The sequence below is a fragment of the Bombus impatiens genome, unplaced genomic scaffold, assembly GCF_000188095.3.
Source record: "Bombus impatiens unplaced genomic scaffold, BIMP_2.2 scf_0528, whole genome shotgun sequence".
NCBI lineage: Eukaryota > Metazoa > Arthropoda > Insecta > Hymenoptera > Apidae > Bombus > Bombus impatiens.
The window spans coordinates 112,530-134,622 of NT_176947.1; the positions used below are offsets into that span (position 1 = coordinate 112,530).

The 22,093-nt window shown below is 30.9% G+C and overlaps 3 protein-coding genes and 1 long non-coding RNA gene across 6 annotated transcripts in view; 2 read left to right on the forward strand and 2 right to left on the reverse strand.

Annotated features, from left to right (window-relative positions):
* LOC100746025 (tyrosine-protein kinase CSK) overlaps positions 1-5,541 on the reverse strand; it is a 29,059-nt gene extending 23,518 nt beyond the window's left edge. Inside the window, exons 1-2 of one of the 2 annotated variants that reach the window (XM_003491222.4) lie at positions 5,344-5,541; positions 1,106-1,148 (exon numbers count right to left, since the gene is read on the reverse strand). The gene's annotated coding sequence lies outside the window, so the exon portion shown is untranslated. The remainder of the gene's footprint in view (positions 1-1,105; positions 1,149-5,343) is intronic. The other variant, XM_012388177.3, reaches the window with a different exon arrangement.
* A 176-nt stretch (positions 5,542-5,717) lies between these two features.
* On the forward strand, positions 5,718-10,003 carry LOC100745905 (ufm1-specific protease 2). The gene is made up of 10 exons (XM_012388176.3): positions 5,718-6,022; positions 6,108-6,323; positions 6,417-6,644; positions 6,716-6,877; positions 6,961-7,054; positions 7,149-7,409; positions 7,497-7,643; positions 7,750-7,885; positions 7,955-8,208; positions 8,282-10,003. The coding sequence occupies exons 1-10, from the start codon at positions 5,984-5,986 to the stop codon at positions 8,491-8,493; spliced, it is 1,749 nt and encodes a 582-aa protein (XP_012243599.1). The 5' UTR covers positions 5,718-5,983; the 3' UTR covers positions 8,494-10,003.
* An 86-nt stretch (positions 10,004-10,089) lies between these two features.
* Positions 10,090-10,887, reverse strand: LOC100746147 (mitochondrial import inner membrane translocase subunit Tim8). Its single transcript, XM_003491223.3, has 2 exons — positions 10,550-10,887; positions 10,090-10,340 (listed from the first exon to the last, which is right to left on the reverse strand). The coding sequence occupies exons 1-2, from the start codon at positions 10,646-10,648 to the stop codon at positions 10,167-10,169; spliced, it is 273 nt and encodes a 90-aa protein (XP_003491271.1). The 5' UTR covers positions 10,649-10,887; the 3' UTR covers positions 10,090-10,166.
* A 1,530-nt stretch (positions 10,888-12,417) lies between these two features.
* Positions 12,418-20,988, forward strand: LOC117151928. 2 transcript variants are annotated; one of them, XR_004462100.1, is made up of 2 exons: positions 12,418-12,733; positions 20,012-20,988. It is a non-coding gene; the product is annotated as an uncharacterized LOC117151928 (long non-coding RNA). The 2 variants fall into 2 exon arrangements; XR_004462099.1 differs by lacking the exon at positions 20,012-20,988 and adding an exon at positions 15,101-16,994.
* The last annotated feature ends 1,105 nt before the right edge of the window (positions 20,989-22,093 follow it).

Consider the following 22,093-nt stretch of genomic DNA (forward strand, 5'->3'; position numbering starts at 1 on the left):
GTCTCCTTTCTGTGCAAAAGAATGCTGAGTTACAAGGAATTGCGAAGAATGTATCGCTATTTCGAGATTTTTTCCCGAACGCTAAGGCCTGGTAATATGAGTCACGCTGCAATGGCGAGCAGCACTCTTGAAAATCTTACTAATGAGGCTCGATACTAAAATATACAGAGGATCTCTACCGTAACGAGATCTTGATTTTATACGTGATAAAATGATTATCAAATTTAATTGCTCTGGTTGAATAGGATAGGATAAATCTTAGCTTAAAAATTACCAACGAATGGTTGAGTTTGTTGCGTGATATTAAAATTTGCTCTTGTACCTTTAGTCGTGGCATACGCAATAAAAATGTTAGTCGTGTACTCGAGCGAATCATATCATTTAAGAGGAAGAACTTAAATTTAATTTTGTAGAAAATTTTAATCCAAGTGAACGTACGTTCTACCATGTGTATTGCGCATCTTCACGTTATATTTCCAGAGTTGTTCTTGTACAACAGAATGATTTGTGAAACAGATGCTCTTATATTCCAAAGCTACATAGTTTGTATAGAAACGCGATATAGTTTGTATAGAAACTATAGAATATGGATCTTCTAGATATATGGTTCTGCTGACTCGAGATTCTTACAGCATCCGAGGTCTTAGCCATCATTCTGAAAGTGTTAGTACGTTTCAACGAAGACAATTCGCAGTATGTTCAGGATAAAAAGGGGAAATTAATGCAGAATCTGCGATGCATATTTAGATCTATGGCAATTGATATTCGCATAAATACGTATAACAAAGAGTATCGACTTTAATCAATTCTTGTGATCTACCCTAATTAACTCGTATTTCGTATGAAAAATAGAAAGTTTACTGAAAAATAGCCTGTGTAAATGTATCTATGGTAACCTTTGAGTGTAAACGTGCGCCGGGCTCGAACATGAAAAGCTTACGTTCGTACAGTAAGGATTAAATATGATATTTATTATTTTTACAATTTTATCTAGTTTACGATTTGATTGAACATAATTCGTAATAAAGTAATAAAACACGATAAGTTAAGCGCCCAACAAATCTTTACGAGCTTACAATTTATAAAAAAGATATTCAAGCTTTACCTATATTTTAGATTGATTGTCCATCCTCTGGATACGTTCCCCTCTGAAACAATAATAAAAATCATTCGATTACATTGATAATCAAATATTAAAAGAATTTACATACGAGAAGAATTTTAAAAGTATTTCAAATAAATTCTACTATAAAACCCGTACAAGAAATTGTTCTCGTTACGCTTAACGAACAGTTGCTCGTAATTTCGCTTGGACTAAAACTGGCGAAGTTCCTTGTTAGAAATTCATAAAAAAAAAGAGTCGATCGCCAGGTAACGCGATTTTAAATACCAAGGAAGATTAGGAAAGAAGCATGTCATAACAAATTTATTGAATCTAACTATAGACGAGACTCTGCGTTTCACCGAGATGCTCAATTGCTAATTAAAATACCGGACAAAGCAAAAATAAATGCGACCATCGAAGCAAATAACAAACAGACGGAGCCTTTTTTCCAGGTATTCGGCCAGATATTCGCATGTGAATTAAATTTGAGCATTTAAAACTCGAGGATAAATACATAATTATTAACTATGTAAATAAAGTGGTATTATCAGTAGCTTGAATTATAGAGGCAATATGTTTGTTAGTTTTTAATCAACGCGTTTCAAAACATTTTGCATCTACAAAGATGCTAACCTCTTTACAAACAATTAAAAGAATTCTATTTCGTAAATTTTATTTACTATTATTTGAATAAATTTCAACTTTTATTTCGTTATTACGTTGTACATTATACAAATGCGATGGATAAGTTGAAAATATTCAATCGAAGATAATGTTACATCTTCTAAATACTTTTAAATGCTTTTATGCAAAATAGTAAAAAAAAGACTCTCATTTAAATGAATCATTTAATTACATCGTTATGCAATTTCCTTCTAACTTGCTTAAAATTCTTGAAACTAACGAGTCTATTTTCCATCCATAGCAAATGAAAGAATTAAATTACATGTGAAGTAATTAACAATACAATTACAGAATAAACGGCATGTTTTATTGGATAATAAGATAACACTTTTCCTAAATTTCATTATACGATCAGTTTCATGAACTGAATTAAATTTTCATTTACTTTCAATAACTCGCATATTCATTACAATCACATACGATCGAGATATACAATCTCGAAAGAAAGGCAAATAGCGAATAATATTTGCACGATGTAAATAAACAAAATCATTATAAACGTGTCATACCTATTTTCCATGCTAACTGATGGATATTATATTAGATCAAATTATATGTAACAAGTATAATCTTTAACATTTTTCATAGGCAATTAACATAATTTTCCCAACTCATTGAAGCCACGTATCCCTTAGTTAAAATATCTGATCCGAATTTCTCTTTCATTTTTTAAGATACGTTGAGATACTTACTACCGGAAAAGGAAGAAAAGTATAGAATTCATATACAAAAGTGTAACAGTTCATTATTACGAGCATTAGTTGACTATGAATTCTATTTCAAAAAATGATTAAATTTCGGATTTGTTTTTGTTAGTTTATACAAATTAATGAAAAGTAAAGTTGCTTCCTTATCGCAGCTCTTATAAATACAAATAGATCTATCGCTTCAACTCGAAAAATGGAGCAAATATAAGCAATAATACGTAGGAAATAAAGTTTTTTCTCCATAAAATTCCACGTACTAACTGAGTGAACATAATTTTCATAAAGTAATCGATTCCGTTGGCATTTTTCGTAATAGAGAGCAGTATCCGGCAGTTTGATCATTCGGAGCAAACGTCTCGTAACATTCAGCGCAAGGTTGCGGTCGCTCCCTCTCACTCGGCTTCAGAAGCGCTGCTTAAGGCTGAATTAATTAGGTAAGAAACACGCATGAGAGAATCGTTGATGTTTCGGCCGCGAAACGGCACAGCGGGAAACCGCGGCGTTTTTCTTCGTCGGCGAGAAAACGCATCCGTGTGTGTTCGACGCACATGGAAAAATATAACGTAATAACCCAAGGAGGAAGAGCAGCCCATTTACAGCGTACAATTAAGCATTGTGACTGAATTATTCGACAAGAATACCGTGTACCGTTCGTTAACTGTGTAATTAGCCAATAGTTAATTGCCCGGGTTCGCATGAGCTGCTTCACTCGCCTCGGAAGCGTATTAACCCTTTACACTCCGATTTTGTCCCGGCTAAACTTTTCGATGGTAACTCCAATGTTTTTTGGCACGTCGCACACACGTATAATGAAATTTCAGTTTCAAATGATATGTTGTATTCTTTGCACGAAGTTATATTTTTATGGTTTGAAATCTTGATCATTGTGTACTTTATTATTAATCACCAACCGTCTCGAATAATAAAGGCATAACTTCCTGTAAAGAATAAAATATATGGTGCGTGTACGTATATATAATATTTATTATTAATTATTAATTTAACTGATTTAAGTTAGAATAGAATAGGAAATCAACAAAAAGTTCTTATAATCATGAAATATTAAAAATTAAGAAAGACAAATATAATGGAAGTTAGGTCTGTTTTAATCTTTGTAAATGTAAATATGATATAACTTGTTTTTAATAAAAATAATAGAAAATTTTTAAATAAAGAAATTACTTTGTAGTAGAAATTAACAATTAAATATTCTCTTCATCCTCGCCCGTTATGTATGATGCTTGCATATTATATAGATATGTTGTGTACTTTATGATTTTGTGCTAAAATTTTATCACATACAATTATTAAATTATTAAATTATAATTAATTATAAAATGTGCCTCATTTACATCATATATCTCTTCAGGAATGTACGTCATTTAAAGCATAGAGAACATAAAAATACCTTTTGTTGGCAGTTCATAATTTTATTGAAGAAAACGTCCCTGCACCCCTCATAATGGATACAGAGAAGGGGATAATTTTATGATGGTTTTATGACCATTGGCATCTTTTTAGTTTCCGCGTTATTCTCTCTTTATTGCTCAATTCATATTTTGTCGGAAATTCTATGGTACAATTATTACTGCTGTAGCTGAAAGATGTACTGAAAGTATAATAACCAGTGTGTATGCCTGGGTGGAGTACTTTAAGCACAATTCATTACACGATAGTTTTCTATCTTCCTCTCTGTGTTTTCTTATTTTATAAAAGGAAATGTGTAATGTCAAACACTAAAACGCGGAGAAAAGGACGTATTCAAGGACAGAAAAACCGTGGCGGGAAAATTGGAATGCAAAGGACACGTGTACACCTCGACGCGCCACGATTATCGCTGACCAACAAACTGACAGGAACGTACCGATCAAGCTGTCTCTTTAGGGTGGTTTACATGATTCGAGCGCCGGTTGACATAACAGAAGCTACCCTTTTCCAAATTATATGAAATTCATATATTTCCAAATATATGAATATGATTTCGATCAGGTAGTTTCGATTACGTTGGAAAGTATTCGTTGCGCTACATTCGTTTACTGGTACGGCTTCTGATGCGGCATTGCTTCAATGATAGCATGTTTCATACATAGGCTCCAAATTTAATTATCGATTCTGCTAATAACGTTCGTTAAATAATAGTATAACATATCAATTGTTTAACTTGATACATTCTATGCTTGAAATATCAAATCTTTTTGTCTTGTATTGATAATTAACGATAAATGTGAACGCACATGTTACATAATACGTTATTATGGAAAAACAGATTAAGCAACAACACGAATATAAATAAAGTGAAAAGAAAGCTCTGAGACAAATCTCTTTTATTTCCAAATCTTGTATCGAACCATAATTAGTCGAAATTTCGAAAAGTAAAGTTAAGAGACAGCTCATGGACATCGCGTAACCTCGACAAATCTTCGATGCACTAAAAGGATATGTTTCGTGCATGCATGTGCTATTTTTTGCGGAAGTGGATGTGCCGAAAGGTAAGAGACGATATTGTCACCGAATCGATACGAGATGTTGGAAATTACAAAGAAACGTGCTATTTCTCTGTCATTCGGTACATTTAGAATGCAAGAGCGTATGTCATTTAAATAACGCCCACTTTTAACTTGAGAAGGTGAGAGTAACAATTCAAAGTATAATCTTCGATCGACGTTTATCACTTGTACAATTGGGAACATTGTTATTACTATGTGGTAGAACGATTAAACAACTATCATCTCGCCAAATATACGCAATAAGAAGACGTTATAAAATCGTAAAATTGATGAAATTTTAATGTATAACAGCATCGCAAGAATTTTATCCTGCGCGCGAATAAATATAAATTACGCTTACCTACTTTATCGAATACTCGGATTTTGTTAGCGGACCTGCGAATAAACACAGGAAGCACAATAACACTATGTCACATGAACGAATATTCGTAAGAACCACTTAAAACAACGATGCAATCACCTCACGAAACGTCACACTCACTTTAGTCGGGCGGCCATTTTGCTACACACAACCCGAGTGAAGAACATTTTGATCTACGAAAGACAGAAGCTTGAAATTAATCTACCACAAGTCACTAGTAACTTTCGTGATACCAACATTATCCAGAGAACTTTTCGATTTAGTAAACAAATCTTATATGTTCGAAAATTGACTGCTATCGTTCAATAACATCATTCGACCTTTCGATGTCGAATTGCGATTATTGCGAATGACATTCCTACTCATGGCTTTTTGAATGTTATCAAATATAATTAGTTTGGTAACTATACGTAACTACGCATGATCATTCTGTTACCGTCTACATACGTTTAGTTGATGACACTTGGACTGCCTGTATCTTGTACTTCATATAATTTTGATTGGATGACTACACCTGTTCTAATGTACTTTTTGAATCAAACCTTGCCATATGGCGATAGCACACACTTAATGCGGAATTAATTTATATAAAAAACTAGTTTATAATTAGATTGCTGAAATGGCGCCGCAATTGCGAATTTTATCTAATGTCATAGAGGTAATTTCTAATATGTCTCTTAATATTTTCTATTTTTTGCTGTGTTGTGACATAAACTTATTTTATAAGTAATGTAATTTTTCAGCGTTTAAAAAATATAAAGGATGGTGTAACAGGTCATTTATATGGTGTTATGTATAATAACACATTGACAGTATTGACATTCAGTGTACATATAGCAGATAATGTTGAAACCAACATAAATCATACGATGTTACAATTACATATGTCAGCAGAAGTATACCTTTGTGGCATTTTACATGTGGGTCAATGTGAAGAAAAACTTTCTGATGCGTTTCAGGTAAAAATATGTTAAATGTAATTCTGCAGAAATAGAAGAAAATATATTTATTTTAATTTATTCTTTTAACGTTTACATGTTATAATTGTTTAGGACATTGATATCACAGATAATCCATTATTTTTGAAGTACACACATGACAATTTAAAGATACAGGCATATTTTTATATTCATTTAAAACTTGAACCTGTTACTGATATAAATGTCATTAATGAGAATGATATCTGTCGAGAATTTATTTATATTAGGTTAAGAGGAAGCCTGCCATTAATTGCACAAAATGATAATATAATGGAAGTGTTAGAAGAATCAAGGAAAAATGTAAGTTATTTGTGTTTTATAAAAGAAAAACTGTTATTATCATATTATATATACTAATTACTTTGTAACAGATTGTATCAGGAAAAGTAGGAATTCATTTTCCATCAAAGAATGCTTTTCTTTTTAACAATGAAAATATCGAAAAAGATATATCTTTAAGAGAAATTCTAGACATATCTGATTATGAAGGAAATAAAAATGTGAAAAAAGCTGTGAAAGCTATGGGAATGGAGGTATGTTTTTTAGTATCTTTTATAATGTTGCCTATGGCTTTGATACTCTTCGAAAATATGTATTAATTTTATTAAATTACTAGGATGCTGTAAATGCTTATATACTTTTAAAAATATCTGGAGACAGACTTTCTGAAGAAAATGTTAAATATGCTCCAGTACTTCATTATATAAAACGTATTATATTTATATTTTTTAATATTAAATATTATATTCATATTTTTCAATATGCGATGAATGAATTCAAACAAATGTAATATTTATAATATAGGACCATTTAATAGCTTGGAATGTAATTTATTTATTGATACACTATCATTGGTCAACCTCAATGTAAGTTCAGCAGATCTTTATGGCATATTGGTAGAATCCATGTGTCGAAGTATTAAATTGATAGAAAAATGTTTTGAGAATCAACTGCAAAAATCAGAAACATCTATAAAACTTCCAGTACCCATACACTTCAAACCTCAAGGTTTTGGGCATCTGATCACAGTAGTTTATCCAAGTGGTTATAGTGATAAAGAAACAAGTAAGATTTTCCATTTTGTGTAAAATATAAAATTTAATATATTTATATAATATAATATATATGTATATATATCTGATTAAATTTCAGTGGAATATCGTGAAAATTTACATAAAATTTTGGGATTAGATATGACTAGGCCGTATTTTCGTTATGCAAATGCTGTGAAATTTGATAATGATTCACAAACAGAGAGTATACTTAGAAATCCTCACGAAGCAATTTCGATAAATGATGGTACGTTTAATATAGTGATGATATCACATTATATTATATTACGGTATGTTGCACTACATTATATCATATTACTATTTCTATATCTTATCATGAATTTCTTAATTAGACACATTAAATGGCAATCGAAAAGTACAACTTGTACAAGGTTCATATATGTATCATCATTATATGCAAGATAATTTTGATGATAATGGTTGGGGATGTGCATACAGATCCTTACAAACCATTATTTCATGGTTCAGGTAACTTTAATTGTAGGAAATTATAAACTTTCTATCTAATTTTATTTAATTGTAGATTAATCATTACAGGTTACAAGGTTACGCTGAAATACCAATACCTTCTCATCGTGTAATACAGAAATGTTTAGTTAACATAGGAGACAAACCTGCAAATTTTATTGATAGTAAACAATGGATTGGCTCTACGGAAGTAGGTTTTGTACTGGAAAGTCTTTTGGATATTAGCGTTAAAATACTCTGTGCATCTACAGGTGAAGAAGTATCATCATTAGCTCCAAATCTACTACATCACTTTCAGACACAGGGTACACCAGTAATGATTGGTAATTAACTCTTCCTCTCTGATGTAAAAATAATCGTTTACTTTTTTAAATTTTATATATAAATAAATTATAGGTGGAGGAGTGTTAGCACATACAATTTTAGGAGTCAGCTATGATCAAATTACTGGAGATGTTAAATTCTTAATTTTGGACCCTCATTATACAGGTCGTGATCATTTACCAAGTATAATAAGCAAAGGTTGGTGTGGATGGAAATCAAAAGATTTTTGGAAAAAAGATGCATTTTACAACATGTGTCTTCCACAGAGGCCAGTATGCATCTGATCATGTTAAATTAAAAATTCAATGCAAGTTATGCATAGTAACACTGGCAATGTTCAGAAGTATTTATTAATTAGAGAATTGAAAATAATGTAATACATATATGTTTGAATACACAGAAAATATATATTATATATAATACATACTAGATTATATATAATATATACATATATATCGCGTTAAAATGGACATACAACTTACACAAAATGTATATGCAAATTCTATTTTGTTATACAACTATTTCCATATAAAAGTTGGTGTGTCCACAATTGTTGAGCTGAAAAACATTGTTATTTATATTTATTTTTACTTTATAGTTGATATTAATTGCATATTGAGTGCATTTTTAATATAGTACTATAAACAAATCAGAAAACATAATATTTAATCTTAAGATACAAATAACCATTCCAATTTCCTACACTAATATTCTAAAGTAAACTGTTCCTGTATAAATTGATATTTCTATTCTAAAATTTTATCCTTTCATGATTAACTTTTAGTTTTTGAATAGTTCTTCTTTGTTGAAAACAAATAAAATATATTCTAATTTTTGCAAAAAATACTAAATACTACTGTAACAAACCTACATTTAGCTGAAATATATAAAATATCTATTTTTAGTTCAAAAGATTCATGTACAAACTAATCTTTAACACTTCGTGAATTTGAATTAGTAAATTATCAGACATTCAAGAATGATACCTACAAATTAGTCCTATACATTTCAATTAAAATATATATTTTCGAGAATATTAAAGAATTTAAATGGAGTTACATCTCTTGTACTATATTTTTCCTAAGACTTTTGAATATTTTCTGGTTATATATTCCAAAAGCGAGTGCTCTTCTTTATGGGGTTATCATTACAATTCCTTAAACTCAGTAGAAAATTATTATGTTTATCATAAATAAATTTACAAATTAAATGTTCAAGCATTTATCTAAATTGTTATTGCTCCAGCAAATGTATTCGATCATCTTCTGTAGCAAAAGAGAGATGCAACTTCCTTTAATAAATTAATTAAAATTAAAAATAATTGCATTGCTAAATTTATTTTTTGAATTCCCCAACAATGAGATTCAGCATTTCAAATATTTGAATATATAAACTGAAAGTTAAATACTTTAACTGCAAAAATACTTACAATGTTATTTCTACCAATTAGGAGATTCTGATTTTTTGTTGACATCTTTACAGAATCAGAAGAATTTTCTATAGATTTTTAATTTATATATATAAATGCAATTAATTGCACTACTTAAGTTCAACATAATTATTATATTCTTAAAAGTTATTCAATATGTATAATGTGATATTAAAATAGCATGTATCACTTGAAAAAAAACATGCTTGTTATAACATCATAGTTGTTATATACTATATTTCTATAGTCCTCAAAAAAATTGAAAAATTTTGCAGCTATTTGTAAGTTAAGATGTACATTTTGTAACATATACATTGAATTTTTGTATAAATATATTTAAAAAAATGATTTTGTTAAAGAAAATACATAATTGCTTTTGTTATTTGATCAATATTAAGTAATGTTTTATTTTCAACACATACGTGTGTGAGCAAACACTTGTTTCAATATATAAATGAGATAAAAAGAGCTTTATTTCATACATTAGGCAATAACAATGCAACTATTATAAGCACAATTTGTTTAATATTACATGTTTCCTACAGATTTTTGTAAAATTTGTGCAAAACGATTTGTAATTAAAAGCGAAACATCTATAAATCTATCAACACAATTACTTAAGCATGTTTCTGTTCGACTGTCCAATTTGACTCCTGGCTTATCAACACACTTTTCCCAACAAATATCATTGAATTCGTGGATCTAAAATTACATTATTGCTATTAAAAAATTTTTGATTATAAAACAACAGTATCAATAAAAAATCATGTTCAATATACGCAATATACACAATGTTCAATAAATTAACCTCTCTAATGCGTTACAATAAATTTCAAATTTCAAATAAAACAATTCATAAGTAACAAGAACAACATTTTTAGTTTCTGATTATGGCATAAGATCTACTTCACCTGAGCTTGAATTTGTGCCTTTTGCTTTTCAGCCATAAAAAATTCTTGCAATTCTGATTCTGTCAGTTTATTGCCTTCCATAGCATCATCGGCAGCCATTGTTTGAGTATATTGTATTTTTTATAATTTTACAAAATAATTTACTCAATATTTTATAAAATCAATATTTTAATCTTTCCCGCACACACGTGGTCTTAATAATTAGATAATCACCAAATCATTGTTTACCAGTGGGTATCTAGTACCTTATATACTTCATACAAGGTAACTCTTTTTTACGAATTAAAAGATGTTACTACGTAACTACGTAATACTACGTAACTACTAGTAACTAGTAACATTTCCTGTTATGAAAAATACAATATTTAATTAAATTAGTCAATAATGTGAGATACTAAATACAAAAAAAATGCATTCGAACTATAACAATAAATATTTAATATTTTAAACTATGATAAAATAAGGCATATTATATTTAAAATATAAATATTTATAACATGATTATACAATAGAATTAATTTTAGATTATCTTTGAGATAGTAGTTGTAAAGATCTAAAAGACCTATTTAAATAATTCATGTAATTTTTTACTAAAATGTATAAAAAGTTAGTAAGCAAGTATAAGTATTTATTGCTCCATTCCTATATGTACGTATATCCGTATGTAAGTACAATAATACTTCAACAATTCATAAAATATGCAAAAAGAACCATAGTATTATTCAGAGAGTTGAGTTCTTCCTTTTCCCTTTTCCGTGTTCGCCTCCTTACTTTCTTTTCTTGAAAATTTCCCTCTCGTATATCCTAGTGTACTTGTGCTATATTCCTATATTTCTATGTTCATGACTGTATGCTTTGGCATTAAGTTCTTCCTTCAGCATCTCTTCTATCTCCTCCTCTCGTTGCTTCCCCACTTCTAGACCGTTGGATCATACAGAAAGTTAATACACATGAAGTGTTCTTTAACGAAAAAGATAATATTTTTATTGTATTAATACATGTATATGTTTGTGGTTTTTCCATAAATTTGTTTTCACTAAAGCTAAGCCTTCGCATTTTCATAAAAAAAGGAATTAGTTTTCAATTTTGTTATTATATCGAAAAATTTTACAAAAAGTTCTTGATGAAGTCATTACGATATTATATTATGATTTATGATGCTACATATTTGACAATAACAATGCCATTTAATAATTATAAGAATGAACGCCAGATACAAATAGGTATTAAGACTTTAATGATCTTATATCCTCCTTGGAATATTCGTTTTTTGCGATTATGTCTTGTTCGTTCGTATGTTTGACTTGCTTATTATTTTTCCGATTATCTGGTATACCTTTTTGAAATAAACCTACGTACGGCAAATACGTTTCATTTTATTTCCTATATAATATAAAATACGGTTAGCTATGAATATATTTACGATAAAATTAATTTCAATATATGACATATGCACACACACACACACATATATAATTATAAAACCTGATGAAGGAAAATAAATCTGAAAATTCATGCACAGCAAATTATAATAAAAAGTCATCTATAAATCAATACATTTACTTGAACTGTGAAAAATTATGTAAAAGGATATCGTAAATTTAGTAAGATTTGCAATTAAGCAATACATGCATACGTGTATTACTAAAAGAATTCTGTATGAAAAAGAAACATTATAGTTTAAAATTTGAATTCCGTCACAGTCGTTAATATTTGATTAATCATCGAGTTACGCCAGATGTACGAGCCAGATATCTACGGGCCCGTAGCCAAATACTATTTCACCATTCAACTATAAGCGAGGATCTACAGTCCAGCACATCACGTGCAATTGATTATACTACCCGTAGATACGGCCCTGAATACCGGCAAGGCTGCTAGCCGGCGCGGAACGTAGCGGCGCTGCATTTCAGGAACCGTCGTTGACGGCGTCATCGCATCTCTATCGTAGTTGAGTCGTTGCGTTCTAACGATCATATTCCCTCGAGAGAGAGCAACCGAACGGAGTAGGACCGTGTCCTCTAAAGGCACACGTTGGTACCGTCAACGTGACGGGTGCTGTGTGCGCGCGTATTTATTTGATTTGTATGACCATTGACAATGACCACGACCATGGAGGACTATTATGACGGTTCCCGGACATTTTCCTGGCTCGCTGATTTCATCGACGTGCCGATCGATCAGGTGAGAAATTCATCCGAAATTTATATCTCTTTCTGATTTTCTCACGGGCATCCACCTCTTTTATTTACCTTTCTACCGCTCAAAAGGAGGGCGCATCGATCGAACTTTAGATTATTATGAATATATGTCGTTTTTATTGAGTAAGTATCCTTCTTGCTATTGACCTTGTTTTATATTATGTATATACTTGACGATGGATTTCATAATGTCAAGGTTAGGGTTCGTTACACTTGGAGCCAACGTTTTTGAGATAGCAACATTGCGAGCTATGTATATTCTCTGGTTATCTTCTGCATAAAACGATTTGGAATATGTTTGTTAGATAGTCGGAACAACTATATTGCGACCGCTGGTTTTGTGATTCGAAGGGTTAACTATTCGTTAATAAGTTCTCTATGCTGTATTTTATATGGTATACGTATACGGAATTGATATAAATATCTTCAGTAAGAACTATTTATTGTCTCCGTACGTTACATATTTTAGTACGTTTCGTACTACGTTTACTGCATTTTTGTATTGTTTTATGTTCCTGTCCTATTACATCATAGGCACATTCTGATGCAATTTCTTTTTTCTACACGGGTTAATTCTATCTAGGAGTGTATCTTATCGATCGCTAGTTGTGAAACGTGAGAAAAAGATCCATTTACTATGTTTTTAGCATACGTCCATCACATAATTTAGCATTGAAAAATATGCGAGATATATGAATATGGTGCGACAAGAATCTTAAAAATAGCCTCTCTCGGATATAGTGTGTTTTGTGTAAATGTTTCGACGTTTAATCTAACCACAATGCGAGCATGCAATTTCTATGTGCTTCGATCCCTCGATAAGATCAAGTTCGTACACGGTCTGAAGGTGTTACAGCGATGTGAATGTCGATAATGTTAAAGGTCTCGCAGAGCGATGAGGTTATCATTAAAAACTGCGGATGAAGTTACGCGTAGAAGTCACGAACTTCGAAGAAATTTCGTGAAAGTGCCAACGTACCACGAAATATGTCATTCTGTAAATAGAATGACCAGTGAGTGTATTCAGGGAGGGACGATCTGTACTATACGAGTTCTACATCAGATGCAACAGTTGGGAAAAATCGAGTGCAACGTGCACTAATTCCACATAAGCAGCGAACGTGCGAACGTTCACCGTGCACTGATTACTTAATAAGTAAACATTTGACTTTCGACGAAAGTAAAATTCGATAGCAGTAAAATTTGCGGAACGCGTGTAATCGTGTGTAACGTTCATGATATAAGGATTATTTATAGATACGAATATTCGTATATAATAAAGTAAATGAAACCAGTAGTGATTACTAAATTTATAAAGTTATGATGAGAGCACTTAAATTATAAAATTCAGGCAAATGTGTAATTTATAATTATTTATCATTATTTGCTTATTATTTATAATTGCGTATTAAGTAATTATTATCGATTTCAATTATATTACTTTGCAAAAAATACTAAAGTAAATTATTATTACTAATACTCATTTAATATTTTGATAATCGTATTTATCCAACATATCAGTTATATCGTATCAGTCAGATCAAATAGTATTCATTCGTAAGTACTTCATGAAATTGACACGTGTAAATAAATCGAAAGACGTGTTAGTCAGGCTATCGTTTTTTGCTGGTTGAACGATAGTAATTGTATCCTGAAAATTGCCGTGCAGTAACAAGCAGCGGGTGCAATTTCACAGCTATTGAGTGGTTCGAAAGGAGCCGTTTTAAACGAAGCGTTTCTTGGCATTACTTTTAGCGGGCCACTTTTTTCCATTATTTTCATTCACAGTGTGTTAAAAGCACTTAATTTATAGCAAGCGAATTTCGAACGAATAGATATAATGTTCCCACTACGACAAGCGGAATAGTTGTTAATAAGTAGGATATAGGGATAGCTTTACCTAAATTTACGTTGTAGGGTTAATAATGTTATTACCATTTTTTTTTACAATTAGATCCTATCATTTAATATATCCTTTCAATTAATAGCGTCTTCATAATGATAATCATTTTTATTTCGATAATTTCTGCAAATTTGCAGTTATTACCAAGTATCTATTCAAGTTATCAATATTGCTTTGCGATGAAATATGTAAGTATTCAGAATTGATAGGAATATATGTAAATTTCTATTGTTTATATGTACATATATATACCTGCTTGCTCGTATTCTCCGTGAATTGATCTTATGCAAATCATTTTTACCGGGAAATAGTGCACCAAAATAATTCAAATTATGCAAATGTGAATATTTAGTCACGAAAGTGAAAAAGAAAGTTGAAGTACGCTATCGGGATTTGTATTCGTATAAGCTGATGTCGTAACCTGTCGTCGATGCTTTTTAATTTTAGAGCTGCGTGAGATGCGTGAACGTCATCGATTGGAAGCAGTGCAATTCGATGCAAGGAACGTATAAGTAGAAGTGGGTTTATCGTGTGTTGAGCTCACAGCTTGATCGCTACATTTTTCCAATTGCACTTTTAATTAATTCGGTGAATTTCCATGAGTCGTCGATTCATTCATTTATGATATTGATCATTGATACTGAATGAATTTTAATACAATACAAGTAATAGAGCCGGAACCATTTTTCACAATTGAACTGATATTCTTAGTGAAATTGTACAAGTTAGAAATTATAAGCTTTTTAAGTTTAATTTTCCAGTATTAACTTTTCAAAGTTATTATCGGAAGAAATTTATGCCATTACATATGCCACACCATTACATTTTTTTATTCTAGAAATTAATAAAGTTAAACAAATTCAATTAAATCTTTTTATTATTATTTAATAATAAGCGAACGATAGGAAAGTTATTATTGTTAATGGTTACAAATAACATCGAAACAAAATCTGGATGGAAAGAAATTTTACGAGTTGTATAACAGTAAAATGAGTTTAATAATGAAGCAAATGAATATTTGCAAGTAAATCTTACAAATTACAAGTCATTTAATTATTATATTTAATCATCACAAAAATATAATCACAAAATAGAAATCTATCACTTGTAACTCTTTAATTTAACTTGACATAATTTGTAACTTGTTAATTTACTAATATTGTTATATAGTTGATGAATTATCGAGCGAAGGACGGTTCATTTTCATCCTTTCACGATTCGGTAAAAATTATTATTAGTAATTTCTATTACTTTCACCAACAAGAGTATAATCATATACAAACTTTTCCTTTTTAACGAAAGATAAATATCTTTGGATTTTTGTTTAACATAGCGTAACAGCATTATCCTTCAGTGATTTTTTTTTTTAAATTATAACAAAAGTATACTTGAGAGGACTCTTAAGAAAGGAAATCTCTTGTTCTCAGTGTTAAATTATAAGGCCCATTTCATTTTGTCACCTGAAAGTATATATCTTTTTACTTATTGGTTATCGTACAACCAGTAGCTGAAAGTAGAGTACAAGAAGGCCCAGAACTATTTTCAATTATTATAAAAGAATTTCAAAGAACTATGTTTAAATACACCGAACATACTATTCGTGCAAGGCTAATATAAAAAGAGGAGAAAGAAAGGAGCAAATAAGAAATATGCAATTGTTTTTCCGCAACTATTTGGTAACTATGCAATAATGATTGTATATGATTCATTCGCTATCGGCTAACAATGAGCTCAACAAGGTGACCCTGTTTCGTAGTTGCTAATTCTACTGATTCGTTCTCAATGTAGCGAGGAACAGGATTTAACTTCAGTGTTTGTGTGGAGGTGTGATCGAGGAACTGTTATATAACACGCTCTACGATCGTGTTCTTGCTAAAGAATACATAGCGAACTAAGGTTGTAAATGTTACAACGCGTCTAGAAAAATGCAGAAGAGAACCCGACCGTTCTCTATTTTCGGAAGCAACGTGAGTTGGTTCCCGTTTCGTTTCTATAAACTTTTAGTCATCCACAAAAAGACGACGTTCTTTAGGTGTTCCGTTATTGTACATAAAATTAGGTATTAGCGATGCTCCGAAAAACATGTTCATCCGGTTTGGTTTATAGTCTCTTTCTTCATCCAAGACCGTATCACGAATATTACGCGAGCATATATTTGTATCCAGAAACATCTTTTTTATCATTTCCCGATATCGTTTTCTCAGAAAATACGTTATATTGAAAAAAGATTTCTTCCTTTGATACCAGCGATATTTGAACAATTTTAGTCACAGTTGTTAAATACTGAATATCCTAAATTAAGATTCCTTTAGCTGATATCGATAATTTGTCTCGAATGATTAATAAATCGGTGATTCATTAATTCTCTAGCCTGATTTTGATTGCCTCTTTAAGATACGATCGTCTTAGAGATAACAATTATTTTTTTAATTAATGGCATTTTTATTAAAAATTGATCCTTCGATAATCACTTTGGTTAACATAATTAACCTTCTTAAAACTCTCGTATTTTTTGCATTTTGTTAAGAAAAATTCATCCTTATTAATTAGATATTAACGATAAAGATATATCCCTTGGATTAGTTTCGTAAACGAGGTACAATGCACAGAAACATGAAACCGATTTTACGAAAAGTAAATATCGATTTATCGTCTAAATAGTTTAATAACTTATTAAAGTATAATGTTGTATATACGTAATGATTGTAAATTCAACAATTTCAAGTGAGTTGATAAATAGTAAAGTAAGAATATATATACACGTAGATCCAAATCTCAGTATTGAATATTTAGATTGACTAATATTTTTTACTTTATTTACTCTATGGCTTTATTTAATTGACGCAATTCGAACGATTATATCGCGTTACATGAGGTATTTAATTGATAAATAACATCGTTCTATGAACTTATTTATTTTCGTATCAGTTCCATATAAACCGTTATCACATGCCAAAGTTAAAATAGCGAAATCACGATTGCGTATTTTTTCAACATCATGATTTGAATGATATTCATTGATGATGATTTATATTATTTGTATAATGAAAGAAATAATTCTGTAATAGTAATAGTATCTGTATAATCTATTATGTACATAATCTGAATAACAAACACTCTGAGTGAGTAATTATTAAGCTGACGTCATCTTGATATTAATGGTTATTCTTTGATAGATAATCGGTTGTTGCATATGAAGTAGGAAAAGTGAGTTTGATTACTGAATGACAGAATAGTAGTTACAATATACCTTTTATATTACTCGTTAAAATGCATGTTTAGTGTTTTTCAGTTTCGAGTATTTTCCACATATACACACAGTTATATTGCATATAGTTTCAATAGATAAATTTGTTAATTTTTTTAATTTAAAATTTGTAAACGTGTTATCGTGATATCGATTACAAATGTTTATTATATCATTTTCAACATCACGCCATGAACTTTTAAACGTACAGAATATAGATTATTCTAATCATTGCTCGTGTGAGATCTATCTGTAAGTATATCTTGGAATACAGCGTAACGTTCAGCGTACTGGAAATTTTATATCTTGAACTTAAACGTAAAAAAGTACACTTGAAGAATATATTTGCAGAAAAATATTTGTAAATAGTTACGTTCTCTGTTATTCGATAAAAGATATACGAATGATCTATATATGTACCGTGGGTATAAATTTATGGTACAAGTAAAATCAGACAGACTGGATAGATAAATAAAACGAAAATCAAGAATAACAAAATTGCGTTGGAGGTATTTTTTTTAAGAAAGTCAAATTTAAAAGCTCGTCAAGTATACGTACACACGTGTATTTGAACAATTCTTAGATATACAAAAATAGGCAATTGACAATAAGTTATTTTATATACAAATGTAAGAAAAAAGTATAGAATAACAGTTTCTCATTGGAGCCTCGACGTGCTTTGGTTTGACGAAAATAGAGTTTCAACGTGTTTGGTCAAGAAATTTTCAAATTTCATTTTCTCGAATATGTGACGTCAGATAAAAAAATGTTTTATTCTATATTTTCGACATGTCTTAGCATGCAAAGTGTAGAATAGCCTCCTGCCAATTGTCTTTTTTTATCCAGTTAGAAATTAGTCAAATACACGTCTACTTGCCAAGTTTTCAATATTTGATGTTCTTAAAAATAAAACTAACGCAATTTTGTTATTCCTGATTTTCATCTTGTTTTAAGTAATAAAATTTTCTTGATTTTACCTGCGTGCCACGAATTTATGCTCATGGTATACGTATTGACTACAAAAACAGTTAATGAAAGATAACTTAACATAAAACTGCATGCAGTTAATCGTATTACGATTTGAAATAAAAAGCTGAGCTTGCAAAAAAATACTCGTGAAGTATAGTTTGTGTCGTGTAACTACGAAGAAACGAGCAGAGATCATTGGCCTCCGACGAACCGAGTATCGCGTTCAGCATGATCTATTCATCTTGGACCCTCATGGCGAAATAAATCGTCATTGATACTAAGTAAATTAGTTCGAGAGCTGCGTGCAAAGTGCACGGAAATTATTAATCAACATAATGCTTGTTTTCCATATGAACGCATCTATGTAAATTAATGTATATTCATTTATACATAAGGCGTACAAGTGATTAGTTTTGGCAGTGGTAACTTTTTTTTTCATTATGGCTTATGCTATAGGGTTTATTTTCATTAAGCTTGTGTAGTTTATTATTGCGGAGTTCGTACTAACATCTATATTCGAATTAATCGACTAAATCTTTCGAATAACGATGTCTGGATAATTATAATAAAAGTTAATTTTGGGAAATAATTAGGAAGTAATCACACTTTAAAGTCAAGAGAAGTTTTGATCCTGTAATGTTGAAAACAGTTTAAAATAATATGTAACAGTTAGCGTTTTAATGGAATTGATCTCTGGAAAGACAATCCATGTTACATCGCTCGAGAAAAAAAAGATTATTTATGCGAAGAACACTCATTTCTATGAATTTATTCAGCGTATAAATGAATTAACGCTTGTTTCAGATTTCTTTTTATGTCCATGATTTATATTGAATCGGAAACAATTCATTTACGTTTATTGCAATTCAATTATTCCAACACAAAACTACACTTTAACATTGTTCGTTCCTAGTCGCACTATTTCAAAATACAATATTCCATTTGACAACACATGACAAAGAGAAATATAAGCGTCTTTAACCATGTTAGAAATAAAGCAGTGTCGATGTCCGTATCGTTGAAAACACATGACAAAGTCATTTTATAAGATTGATCGTCAACGCTTGAAGACCGACAAATTGCTTCCTGTTTATCATTTCTATGTGAGAAATCAAGATGATTTTCTCGCGTCTTCTTTTCAGAGTTGGAGTCGTCATACTAGCTATAAGTAAGGATTTCCTAGTCGTACGTTTCTTCTCCAACAAACCTCTAATTGCACGGTATTTGGAAATCCAAACCTACCTGATGCTCTATTTTGTTGGCTGAGACAAGAAAGAACTAACTGTTCGCGGTCTCCATTCATCTTCGCGCAAGAACATCAGGTACCGTTGCGTCACACAAGTTACAGTTACGTGCAAGAATGTAGTTTAAACGTGTTTTATACCTACGTGTGTTCAAGTTTAAATACCGTTACTTTAATTGGTATCCCTTATCGCCATTCCCACCCATTTTGATTTCTGCGAAATAGCGGATGAAAAAGGCAGAAGACAGAAGAAAGTGAGTTCGCGTATAAGAAAAAAAAATCTGCGAGGACAGTAGTCTCATTGTATCGGTTGGTGTTTCATTGTTTTTTAAGAAGCGACGTGAACTAGATTCGTACAATCTCTTGATTATTTCTTAGATGTTGAATTTTGCCAGCTCTCTTGTTCTAGATTTCTTCAATTTAGTCATTTGTGAACAGGACACTCTAAACTCTAATTAGGGCTTGGAGGACCAATTCAGCCATTCAGGGAGTTGATGAACTGTTTCTCCATAAGTGTCGAAACAGCTACTACCTACGGTACAATTTGAAAGAAGAGTAATTTGCTATTGCGCAAATCGGAAATCTTATACTAATGAAATGGAAAATATAATTTCGAAGAGAGTGTAATTATTTTAACATGGCGGTATAAGAATAACACAGTGTTATAAGAATTATGCAAGTTCATAACGTTTGTTGTAAATGTGTGAGTTTGTGTATAATAAGCTTATTTTCCATATGCATTATATATTCTACCCATACGTTAACTTCTACGGGAGTCACTAGCATTAGACTATGGACAATATCCTGTGACTTTGGCGCCATGTCCGTATTTCGATTTTGCGAATAAGATGTAATAAAAATTGATGTAATGCGCAATACATTTTTAAATGTATAATTTGGTCAGATAAAAATAAGACTCGAGTGCGAATCGTCGTCAGTTCTAAGTTAAAAATGTCCCTCTTCCTCATCGGAGTTCTATCTTGAAACACAATTTTATTTCGGCAGCTACGCGGAAACGAAAAGGTAATAGATCCAATTGACCGCAGATTTTCTATTCGGACATCGTCTTCCTCAAACAGATCGCACAAACAATTTTATTATTTTTAACAGAGTATATAAGCGAATAAAAGGTCGCTGATGTATCAGAATGCCACGAATGAAAATGTTTCAATGATCGTATTAACATGTGGTATCACGACATTTGATAGTAGATATGCGTGCGCAGAATTCGCGCTCTATAATCGGTTAATCACGAAAGTTGATCTAACGAGCTTGAAGGAAAATCTGCACGTGATCTCAGAATCAATCACATAAGCGATCTCTCAGCTGGTCGCGTTATCGCATTTCATCGGCCACGGACATACGTTATTCGTCACTGGTGCCTTTCTTAGCGGACGAAATGGGGAAGTTTTTCTCAATCAAGGTTGAGAAATTGTCGAGAATCACGAATCTGACAAAAGAATAATTGTACGGAAGCTAGTTCAATCTGATTTAAGATGGTAGCTCGAAAATTCATTCCGAACAATTAGGGCGGTTTAAGGCAGGTAGGCCCGATTTGTACAGCTTTATGCTTGCTATTCAAATATTTTGTTCTGTATCGAATTTTAATTACTCTGTAATGGTTAAATTAACGAATTTATATCTACTTTGTCATATTTTCTTTCTACTAACAGAATCTTTATTGTTATTTTTATGTAAATTATCATAATTTTTATTTTTATTAAAATTATATTAACATAATATTTTAGCTTAATATTTTAACTTAATTCACGAAGTTTTTTCCTAAAAGTACTTGGCACAGGTTGTTTTAAAATCACATTGACCCAAATAAACGTGCAAAATCATTTTTGCCACGTATAATCATTATTCTATGCTATACGTGTATTACTGTAACCTCATCACTGTCAAGCCCAGCTATTAAAAGCACTAGCTAAATTCTAAACGCTTATCGCTTGTACTCAATGCGCTAAAAGTTCACTCG